The sequence below is a fragment of the Fulmarus glacialis genome, unplaced genomic scaffold (assembly GCF_000690835.1).
Source record: "Fulmarus glacialis isolate BGI_N327 unplaced genomic scaffold, ASM69083v1 scaffold12827, whole genome shotgun sequence".
NCBI lineage: Eukaryota > Metazoa > Chordata > Aves > Procellariiformes > Procellariidae > Fulmarus > Fulmarus glacialis.
The window spans coordinates 39555-51679 of NW_009221358.1; the positions used below are offsets into that span (position 1 = coordinate 39555).

The 12125-nt window shown below is 41.1% G+C and overlaps 1 protein-coding gene across 2 annotated transcripts in view; it reads left to right on the top strand.

Annotated features, from left to right (window-relative positions):
• Window positions 1–1747: 1747 nt before the first annotated feature.
• POU1F1 (POU class 1 homeobox 1) overlaps window positions 1748–12125 on the top strand; it is a 13410-nt gene continuing 3032 nt past the window's right edge. Inside the window, exons 1-6 of one of the 2 annotated variants that reach the window (XM_009581084.1) lie at window positions 1748–2014; window positions 4851–4916; window positions 5839–5952; window positions 6923–7168; window positions 8969–9133; window positions 10560–10620. In XM_009581084.1, the coding sequence (XP_009579379.1) occupies window positions 1873–2014; window positions 4851–4916; window positions 5839–5952; window positions 6923–7168; window positions 8969–9133; window positions 10560–10620 (794 nt within the window). In that variant the 5' untranslated portion in view covers window positions 1748–1872. Of the gene's footprint in view, window positions 2015–4021; window positions 4028–4850; window positions 4917–5838; window positions 5953–6922; window positions 7169–8968; window positions 9134–10559; window positions 10621–12125 lie in introns of both variants that reach the window. The other variant, XM_009581085.1, reaches the window with a different exon arrangement.

A 12125-nucleotide genomic window follows, 5' to 3' on the forward strand; every position in this document is an offset into this window, starting at 1 on the left:
TCCAGTGCCTCACCACCCTCATAGTGAAGAACTTCTTCCTTATAGCTAATCTAAATCTACCCTCTTTCAGTTTAAAGCCGTTAGCCCTTGTCCTGTCAGTACATGCCCTTGTAAAAAGTCCCTCTCCAGCTTTCTTGTAGGCCCCCTTCATGTCCTGGAAGGCTGCTATAAGGTTTGCCTGGAACCTTCTCTTCTCCAGGCTGAACAACCCCAGCTCTCTCAGCCTGTCTTTATAGGAGAGGTGCTCCAGCCCTCTGATCATCTTTGTGGCCCTCCTCTGGACTGGCTCCAACAGGTCCATGTCCTCCTTATGTTGGGGACCCCAGAGCTGAACGCAGTACTCCAGGTGGGGTCTCACGGGAGCGGAGTAGAGGGGGAGGATCACCTCCCTTGACCTGCTGGTCACGCTTCTTTTGATGCAGCCCAGGATACGGTTGGCTTTCTGGGCTGCAAGCGCACATTGCTGGGTCATGTTGAGCTTCTCATTAATCAACACCCCCAAGTCCTCCTCCTCAGGGCTGCTTTCAGTCCATTCTCCGCCTCGCCTGTATTTGTGCTTGGGATTGCCACGACCCACGTGCAGGACCTTGCACTTGCCCTTGTTGAACTTGGTGAGGTTCACACGGGCCCACGTCTCAAGCCTGTCAAGGTCCCTCTAGGTATCTGAGGTCTATGCCATCAAAATCCTAATTCAGACATTTGAACCAGTTTGGAATACCAAACACATCGTCATCTTTACATAAAATAAATAAAAGGTCTGACCCAATTATCTTTGGTCACAAAAAAAAACCCCAAAACCCCTCAAAAAACAGACCACAAAATAACCCCTCCACATCAATACTTTTTACCTCCTAAAAAGTAAAAATAAATGAAATAGACCATCTGTGTAATTTTTTCCTTTAAAATTCATGGCATATACGTAGAATATGTGACTATGATGTACTGCAGTAATTTTCATCATTTTTAGGGTAACCTGTATGTTTTTTACTGCTCCAAAGTAATTCCAGTCTCATGCCAACAAATCACTTAGCAAATTCTCCGAGAAAGATCCTGCTTTTACTCAGTGTGTAGCACAATAAAGACCAGCACCTTCTGGATGAGACTGTAGATGCTGCGGTAGTATAAATTAAAAACAGGAACTGTGAATGAGTTTTATGTGACACTATGGGCTCTTTCAAGAATTTATCTTGGATAAACATTTAGCGCTTCATGCTTATGTAAAGCTATCTGTTCAGAAACTTCCTCCTGGATGCAGCTGCTCCACATTACACGTCTCTGATTTATACTAGTATATGTTAAGTCAAGTGATTGCTGTGAAACTGCTGGGAATTGGGTTAATTTAGATTATTTTGCTATAGGTTCTTGACTTTTGCAGACTTTTGATTGAGCTCTCAGCTGGGTTGCCTTCCAGAAAATTGCCCGGATGAGATTTTGGGGACAGGTGTTAACTGTGGAAACCTACTTAGTATTAAACGTACCTGTCTCGTTGCTACCGACTTTGGAGACGATACTTTTGTATTTTTTTTTCTGGTCATTGTTCTTCACAAAAGACCTAATTGAAAATATCTGTCAAATCACGTCTCTGGTTTCCCTCTTCTTTCCTCGCTATTAATTGGACACGTATTGTGTTGTGTGGGAAGGAAGGAGGCTCTATAGCAGTATAGCAATATTGCTGGGAAAAGAACATTAAAATGGATAAAGGGATTTCCTAGTGGTATAAATACCTGCACACGACCTCCCTGTGCTCTGGAGCCCTCCTGTATATGTATATGCAGGTAAAAAGCCTGGAATAGAGTTTGAGCTGCCGTTAATTGCACAGGATCTGTTTTGTTAGAAAACAGGGGCAAGTGGCTCTTCTGCCTGTTGGAGGGTATGACTTGCCAAGCGTTTGCTTCATCCGACACCTTTGTACCCTTGAATTCTGACTCTTCTCCCTCTCTGCCTCTGATAATGCATCACAGCGCTGCAGAGTGCCTGCCGGTTTCTAACCATGCCACCAATGTTGTGTCTACAGGTACTTTTTAAAAATAATCTTGCTCTCAGTAACTCTCATTTGCAATGCTTTTGGATGATACGTGTTCATCGAGTTCTGCAATATTTACAGTGTTTGGTATCAATGTTATGTCAGATTGGGACTACATTGAAGTAGAAGCATTTTCACAAAACTCTGCTTGATGAGTGAGTCAGGAACATCTTAAATGTTTGTGTTTTAGCTAAATTTGTAGCTTTCTCTTAGTTTGTTACAAGATTAGGCTCAAGTATGCTACAAATGCATTAACTTAGAACAGGTTCAAACTGTCACTGTTATTACGACTATATAGTCTTCAATGACAAGTGTCATGTAAATTAATTGAAAGTTTATTTATTGTGTAACCAAAATTTAAAATAATATAAATTAAATGGAAAATGTATTTAAAACAGGTCAGGTCTAAATATCATTTGGGGAAGCTTTCAAGAAGGAAAAACATTGTTTTACAAAGCACACTGCATACTGAATCAAGACTAAGATTTAAGTGGGAAGTTCAATATTGGTGACAGAAGTCTCATCAATATTTTTGAATTTTTTGTGTTCATGTATTTAATCCAATTAATTGCATTTAAATACTAGGACTATGTAATCACTGAACTGTCTGAGAGAGAGAGAGTTTTCTTGCAGCCTTAAAACTGCAGAAGTGGGATTCCAAAATATAGGAATTGTTGACGGAAAGCTTTCAGGAACAGAAAAAGAAATAGTTTTGATTTATTTGAAGTTGCATTAAGGTAAGGATTTTATTTGGAGTCTTAGTGAGAAACTAGCCTTCTCCTGAAATGCATTGGTAATAAAACATTTTAATAAGAAGAAAAAAGCATGTAAGTAATGAAAACTGAGCACTGGTGATGGATAACAGGATCTTTTATATTAAGCAGGAGGCTCAAAATATCCTAATACGGCTGTTGGTTAGCAGTGGTAGTAGAGAACAGGAAAATTTAAATTTTGTATGAGGCCAAATTTATGTATCTGTATCATAGTAGTATTTTCTAGATTCATCTGATTCATAATAAAAAGCATATGGTGACAGCCAGCCAAAAGCATTTGCTCATCTGCTTCAGGTGTGGGTTTTGATATTTTGTAGTTACCACCCAAGAACAAACACCACTGTAGTCAGTGGGAGTTTTGTTTGCAGGATCACATCTAGCAGATGACCCTGAGAGAATGGAAGCAGTGACAGAGGATGCTAACTATAATGAGTAAAGGTTTACAAACTTCATATACAGATTCAGAAGTTGTAATAAACAATGCCATTCTGGTGAAAGCATCTAAGGAGAATTTGTGCACAAAGTAGACGTGAAAGAATTTTTAATAATGACTTAGGTTAAATGTCATTTTTTTTTAAAATGCATGTGACAATTCTGCATCGCAAAATAGAGGTGAATATGCTTCTGTTCAAATACTATATCTTGTTATACAGATGATGTTCTGCAGTATCCTCAACACTTTAATTGTTATTATTTAATTTAAATAGCATCATCCTCACTATTTAATTTTAAATCCTTATTAGCAATTTGAAAATGCTATTTTTATGCATAAAAATTATAGTTTATGGATTATGAAATAATAGAAGAAGAAAACACCAGTAAACATTTAGATTTTATTTCAACAGAAAAGTTGCATTGCTTTAAATGCATTAGTATTATTAATGCAATCTTATTTGGGGTGCATTTATACTAGTATAAGTATGCCTGTTTTAGTAGATTTTGTATCTGTATAAGTGTATCTAAACAGGGCATTTTACTGTTATGATTACTGTTGTAAAAAACAGAGATTCTAATCCCTAATTAATTATATTGTTTTGAACAACTGGAATGTGCACTCTAAAGTGCAGTTTTACATATCTGAATGTTCACAAACATGAATTTTTAATATTATACTTTATAGCAGTTGTTAGAGGGGGACAGTATATGCATTTCTGTGCCTACTTATGCATGAGAAATAACCATATCTCTCATTTTGTATTCAGTAAAAAATTGTCCGATTCTTCAGGCACTGGTGATTACTGAGCACAGATCTAAAACACCCCTGTGAAAACACTAGATAAAGGGATAAATTAATTGTGTGTTTGTTGGTGCTGATGATGGAAAATGTTGATTTAGGCCTAACTTTTTAGAAGAGCCCAGAGTCTATTGTCCTGTTTCCCTACCACCCTGCCAAAGCACTCTGAAATGTTTTTGGTGGCTTGGCACTTAAGAAAATGTGACTTCTGGATGCCTCAAAGTAAATGTCCCAAACTGGTGCTTTTGGAAGCCCAGGTCTTAGGCATGCACAAAATATTGCCTGCCTTGATGTCTGTGTTCACTGTGGGGTTTGCATGACAGCGAAGTCAATCAATTTTCTGGGAACATAGGGCAAGTTTTTATGTAAGATTAAATGAAGTGGTGTGTGGAAGTTCGGTGGGGAGAGGAACCGGTCTCGTCCTGGAGAGTTCAATGCTTCCCTTGCTCAGCAGTATATGTAAACTGGGTTATGCCCATAGATTATACTAAAAAATAGTGCATCGAGACCACAGCATGACGATTTCTGGTCTTGGCTCAGAGGGTATCTCACTATTTATACTGGCAGTCTCATCTGGTGCGATCCAGCCAAGTGTCTGGACTTCCAGCAGTGTTAACCTGATGGTTATGGCCCAGAGTCAAATGCTTACTAAATGCGAACAAAAACCACATACAGGGATACTGTCTGCCTCTGAACTTAAAGGCTATGTCTTGAATCCTCACACATTTTCTTATTCGTCCTGTCTGTTTTGTCTTTGATCCAAACTCCTATATGCTCCCGTATCCGCTTTGCCATGATGACTTTGGGAATATTTTGGCAGGCCTTCATTACTCTGTGCCTTCCTGTCATTATGGAAATCAACCGTCTACCTACGGGGTGATGGCAGGTAAGAGACATACCCTCAGCTGGGTGGGCTATTAGCATGTTAATTTTGGTCAGTTTTGCTTTAGAAGGACTGATTCAAGACAGTTGCTTAAAGAAGACAGGACTGGGGTTAAGGCACTGGAAAAGGAGTTAGGAAATTAGGGGTCAGTGACCAGAGTTTCCCCAAACCTCTGCATCTCTCAGCAAATTACTCTGTATCTTATTTCTCTCTACAAGACTGGGACAGTGCTGCTCTTTTTGCTCGCCTATGTCTACATCCCCTGGTGATCACCACTTTTTGAGGGACCAGAAGTGATGTACCTGATATACCTGTGTGTCATCAGTACCTGGGATGATGAAGCCCTGACTGGAGCTATAAAATAAAATGGTAGCATAATAGAAGGACAGCAGAATTCAGCAGGCAGATCATACAGATGATCATGGATTTTTACACTCATGAATGTACGCTAGGAGTGTATGCTAGCATCCTGCTCAGTCTTCCATGTCCCAGGCTGAGTAAGAAAGAGGAATTGTTATTCTATGCAGGTTCAAGTAGCAGTCAATGAGATAATGCAGTAAACCAAATTAACACAACTCCCAGGAAATAATCGTGACTCAGAGCTAATCCAAAACCAAACTCAGCATTTTATTTCACTTAAGATGAAGGAAATATTACAGTGAGTCAGCATAGATAAATACATCTGCATAGGGACTTTTCATGGATGGTGAAGCAGACTTCCTTTACTGTGTGCAAATATCCAAATGCTCCTATTTCATTGTTCATTAATGTACCTGTTGCAAACGTTCCTGGCATTGTTCAGATCCCCAAGAAAATTCCATAGATATTAAACAAAAGGTATTGCTCAGAAGTTCATTTTGGTTTATTCCAAAATAAGTACATCTTCATTTTTCTCCTTTCCTTTTTTACCTTCCTTTTTTTTTAGGCATCAAGCCTGCAACTCCAGAGATGCTATCAGCAAGTCTCTCCCAGAGTCGCATCTTACAGACATGCAGCATGCCACATCCCAATGTGGTAAATGGTGTCAGCACCTTGCAAAGCAAGTCTTTCTCTTTTCCTTTATTTTTTGAGAAAATCTTCTTTTGTGGTTATTCTGTGTGAAACATATAAAGTATTCCTAGGGGGTTAGAACCTCCAACACTGGTGAGAGCAATTGGGGCAGTAAAGACAAGAAAAGTAAATGGAGGAAGGGGTGGGAGGTTAATGAAGTTCTGAGTTCTGCCTCAAAGTTTTGTGTAATTTAGAAAATTGGGAAGGATGTTCTGAGAACCTGGAATTTACTGGCTGCTCCAGATACACTGAAGAGTGTTAATGTTTCTCCAACGATTTCCACCCCCCCACCCCCCTTCAGGTCAGAGACTCTTTAGCTCTATGTACAATATCTAGTGAAAAAACAGCCTTCACTCTTAACTGAATCTCCTTGTTAAGTCTGGTACTTGTGAACAAAAGGTGTCATGAGATAGTTTTGTTTTATCCTTGAGTAATTTCTTTTTAAGCCAGGACCATCATTCTGAATGTGTTCTGGGTTTTGTTTTTTTTTTTCTTTGAGTTTTTGTCTGTGTAATTTCCTCAAACAAATTTTATGCTGAAGCTAAACCAAGACAGTATCTTGTCTGAGCATCAAATGGTATTTACATGGAAATATTCTTTGTACCAGAAAATAGAGACTGGCACATTTTAGGTTGCTCAAAATGACATAGATCCATCAATCTTGTTGTGCCACTTAATTCCAGCTGAGGCCTTGGATTGTTACTTGTTCAAGTTTGGACCATTTACTATCTTATTTAAGTGCATCACAGTTTGCTAAGAAATAGGATGGCTGTGGCCTGTGAAAGTGGCTGTTGGTTGGTTTTCATGTATTGGGACAAGAGAGATCCTTACTCTTGGATACATTCGCATATATTATATAATAAATATTACAGACAGGGACTATGAGGTGATGAAGGCATGTTTTTCTTGTGTAGTGGTAGAGAATAACCGTGCTGAGTTTTCTTTTTGGTGTTGCTCAGGTAGCCTGACCCCTTGCCTTTATAAATTCCCGGAGCACGCCCTGAGCGCCAGCTCCTGTGCCCTGGGCCACGGCTTCACGCCCATGCACCAGTCCCTCCTCACAGACGATCCCACTGCCACAGACTTCAAGCAGGAGTTCCGCAGAAAAAGCAAGTCTGTTGAAGAGCCCGTCGACATGGACTCCCCTGAAATCAGGGAACTGGAGAAATTTGCTAACGAATTTAAGCTGCGGAGAATTAAGCTGGGTATGTGCTTTATGTCCGTGAACAAAAGGCTGAAAAATTCCAGTTGAAAGCCCAATTATTTCCAAATTTTTTATGGTGTAGCCTCTGCAGTTGTCTCTAGTCCTGCCTTGCACTGCCAAACTTTCTCTATTCCTAGAAGACTTGCACGAAATTAATGAAATTCAGTTTTTTGCAACTTAGTACACAGAAAGTGACTTTAAACTTTCCTGCCCTTAAATTATTTGTCTTAAGTGCAGAGAAAATTATTGCTGTTCATTAAATTAAATTCAGTAGCAGGTGTGTTATTTTGCATAGCCCCAAATTTTCTGCAACTTAGGGCAGCGCATGCTCTAACCTCTCATATCTGTCCTCTTCCCCATTAAGTGCTTCATCTGATGGTGCAATGTCATTTCAGTATACAAGATGGTGACATCCATGGCAAATTTTTCATACCAGTAGGAAGCTTCTCTTCCTGGTTTATTTTCTTGTGCCAAGACACAGATACAGCAGCAACTGATATCTTTGTTGCTGTCTGGTAACTACTGGGGCTGATGAGAGATGGATTGCGTTAGAGGGTCTCCGGTGTTCGTCTTTCACTGGGCAGTCTTAGCTGAGGACAAAGGTGGACTAAGCCCTGTCTTTCTCACCTGTAGGTGATAGAGGTACATTGCAAAGTAAAAGCCTGTCTCACCCTTGTTTGAGCTGTACTGAAAAAAAATAACATCCGGCGCTGCAGATTCAGCCCACTTATGAATATTGGGTACTCTGAATGAAGGGTTACAATTTTGACATTATTGCTTATAACAGTACATTGTATCATTACAAAATAGGGCATCCTTCTAGCTTTATAAATGTAAAAAAATTATAAGGTTATTACAGGTTTCTATGCATTATCTCAACAGCTAGAAAGCTAGTGTGTTCCATTTGCAGTGTAAAAATAAGGACTGAAACAAAAATTTGGGGTTTAAAATAGTATTTGCAACTTCATCAGTTTTGCTGTGTATCGTGTATTTAATGTCAGCCACAGCAATGGAAAGGTTTGCTAGGCCCCGCGCTATTAATCCCAGTGATTATTACTGCATCTTCATCCTGAATTTGTGAGGGAACAAAACTTCCTCTGATGCAAACAAATGACACAGAAGCCTGTAAGACTGGGCTTAACGCTCGGATGGGAAAAAATGCAGTTTGCACAGGCTGAGGTTGAGCTTTACAAGGGAAGACAGAATTGTGGGTTTGAGATTGAGAGACACAGAGTTAGTGCAATCAAAATGGAGGTTAAAAGCTGCCTCTTGAGACGTTCAGCATCTAAAGAGATCCTGCCTGTTCTGGCACAGAGGCAGAACGGGAGGACGATGAGCCAGACCCTTGAACATGGCAGGTACACGTTCAGAGCACTGAACGGGGAGCTGCTGTTACAAAGTCAGTGTCTGCATGGAAACCGCAGCATTTCTCTGACCGCTTCAATTTAGTTGTTGCAACAAATAACAGGAGACCAGCGGTGCTGCCAGGGATTAGCTTATTGCCATTGCGCCATCTATAGAAAGAAAGGTGTGGAGTGTCTGGATCCTTCTCAAATCTCTAATCTCCGAGTGTAAAACTCCACTAAATCAGTGTAAAACTCCACTGAAACCAACAGGAGACTGAACGTGTCTCTGATGTGAGCTCCTAGGCAGCCACAGAGAGTTCTGCAGAAAGCCCATCCTGAAGACACTGCAGGCACACACTGTTCGTGAGAGTCAGCAGTGAAGGGCTAAGTGTCTCAAGGAAAGTAACCCTTTCTAGAAAGCTCCAAAGTGACTTCTTTCTCTTCGTTTTTGGCAGGTTATACACAAACCAACGTTGGAGAAGCCCTGGCTGCTGTGCACGGCTCTGAATTCAGCCAAACTACTATTTGCCGGTTTGAAAACTTGCAGCTGAGTTTCAAGAATGCATGCAAACTGAAATCGATACTGTCCAAGTGGCTGGAGGAAGCAGAACAAGTAGGAGGTAGAGAATTGAAATCCTCTAAATATTGATTTGCCTTTAACCCAGAATCCTATATACATGTTGAAGGACTAGTACGTGTCTTCCATAGACTAAAGTTTTTGTTTTACCAGCTTTAAACACTAAGGTGTGTTTATATTAAATGTTGGTTATCTTTTTTGGGTGAGCAAGGAGGGACAAACTGAAATGCATGGGGGGTACAGAACAGCAGAAACACCACTTGGCCTACTGGAAGTAATTTCTTTCAGTCCAATCCCAGTAAACTAGCTCCACTTCTGTAGCATAGGTCAGAGCTGTTGTTAGGATCTGCAGGACAGCCCATTTAGCAGCATACAGGGATTCTTCACTAGCAAAGGACTTTATTCCAACCTCTGGCATATGACATGTGGCTGTGGGGGAAAGGATTTGAGTTCAGCTGAGGCAGTGGTCTTTAAACCCTGAAGAAGAATAGCGTGGCACGGAGGTTTTTGATGAGACCTTTTTTCTGCTAGAGGATTCCCTTCCTCTTGCCCAGTTACCTTCCAGTTGCAGGAAGAGTCACGGGGTTCACTGGGCAAAGTGTACTTTAGAAGAGGTTGGTTGATTTGAAGGAAATGGGTTGCCTTAAAGAACAGCCTTTTCAGCTGGATGAATTGTGATGCTGGGAAACAGTGTGTCTGGAGGTGACAAAAGCCAGGTCTACTACTGTGCAGCACTCACCTAGCATTGGAAGAAAGAGAAGATGATCTTAATGCTACTTTTTGGATTTGCCATTTGTATTCAGTAGGGAATGTTGTTAAACAGCTGCTGCCGCCACACACTTCAGTTTCCTTTGAACCAAATGTAGAAAGCTTCCTTCCCCTATAACTGCACTAGAAACCAGAGGCCGGCACATTGCAAGAATTGCTTGTGGGGGGGTTGTGGTGGGTAGCAGCTGCTGGCCGCCCGAGCAGCGTTACAGGCTTGAGCTGCAGGGTAAGACCAGGTGTGCAGGCAGCAAGGGGGGACTTGTCTGTCAGAAAGTGGGGTGGAAGAGGCAGATGAATAAATGGGGCTGGGGGCCAAGGCTGTGTTTCTGAAGAAAGAGGGTGAGGTAGCCGAGGGGTATGGAAATGGGCTCTATCTCCCTAGAACGGAGGAAGAAGGTACGTCAAAGGAGGGGGCTGAAGTACAGCTCCGCAGGTACATAGGCCCAGGGGCAGCGCTGTTTGCAGCTTTACCAGTAGCAGACCATTTTTGCTTATAACCATTTATAGCTGGGGGTAAAACAATGATCAACCATCTTAAAGAAAGAAGTGCTCCTATGTGTGGTGCTGCTCTTATCCAGCAGCATTATATGTTATGCTTTCTTCTGTCTTTAAAGAAAGGGACTTTTTTTCTGGTGATGACTGTGCTTGTTTTCCATTCTCTGTGGAAGTAACTGCCAGGTTTTGGTTTGCTTTTAATACAGCTTTATACAATGAAAAAGTTGGAGTGAATGAGCGGAAGAGGAAGCGCAGAACCACCATAAGGTAATAAATATTTAGGGTGTTACACGTTAGAAACCACTTTAGCTAACACACTTCTTTTTCTTGGGTTCAAAATCAAAGTGTTATTTTCTATTAATGAATCTCTATAGCTAGCTTTTCAAAATGTTTCACTATTTTGAAAAATTCCAGTGAAAAATAACAGCATAACCCTCCAAAACTCCAATTTGCTCTAAATATACTACTTTTCCCAATTAAAGACTTTTTTTCAACATATGACAACACACTTTAATGTGAAAAAATATTTTATTCCAATTCTGCCCAAATTTTATGATATCTATATAGTGAATAAGGTGTCAGAGGATTCTTGTTTTCATTTTGGGAGGTTCTATATTATACCAAAATAAATTGCATTATTTTGCCAGACAAGTGAGGTCTGGGAAGTTTGAGGGCAAGCATTTACATGTAATATTGCATCCCTGTCCCTATCCTCTGTCACTGGATTCTTTGGGGTTGCCAAAGAAACACTTTAATGAGCTAAAGGGAAAAAAAAGGGAGTTGTTCTCCTGTTGAGAACAGGAGAAACCTCCTGTTTCTCACATTTCTGGTGGTCAACATCTACCATCTATCTAGCCTCAACTCTATATGGAAATCAAGTAGGCTGGTAAATCATATTAAAAAAACAATTACCAATAGTTAAAATGAGAACATGGGGTATTTAATTCTCCTTTAGATATCCCAGACTCTTATAACCTTTGGTGAAAAAGAATTCACTCAGGAGGCCTCCAAGGAACTGTAGTATTCTACAGGAAGGGAATTAGGCTGCCTCTGGGCACAACTCTGGTGCTGTCGGCCCCTCCCCATTACAGTGAAGTGCCTGCTCTTTGATCAGGGATCATTCCCGATGCACAATGCCACCTCCCGGAGACTGCTCTATTGTCCTAGGTCACAACATGTACCTTCTCCTCTCACATTCAACCTGAGACTTGTTTTTTGAGTCATAGAATGATATAATAGTTTGGAAGGAACCTTTAAAGGTCATCTAGTCCAACCCCCCTGCCGTGGGCAGGGACATCTTCAACTAGATCAGGTTGCTCAAAGCCCCGTCCAACCTGACCTTGAATGTTTCCAGGGATGGGGCATCTACCACCTCTCTGGGCAACCTCTTCCAGTGTTTCAGCACCCTCATTGTAAAAAATGTCTTCCTTATATCTAGTCTGAATCTACCCTCTTTTAGTTTAAAACCATTACCCGTTGTCCTTTCGCAACAGGCCCTGCTAAAAAGTTTGTCCCCATCTTTCTCATAAGCCCCCTTTAAGTACTGAGAGGCTGCAATAAGGTCTCCCCAAAGCCTTCTCTTCTCCAGGCTGAATAACCCCAACTCTCTCAGCCTTTCTTCGTAGGAGAGGTGTTCCATCCTTCTGATCATTTTTGTGGCCCTTCTCTGGACCCGCTCCAACAGGTCCATGTCTTTCTTGTGCTGAGGATGCCCGAGCTGGATGCAGTACTCCAGGTGGGGTCTCACCAGAGCAGAGTAGAGGGGCAGAATC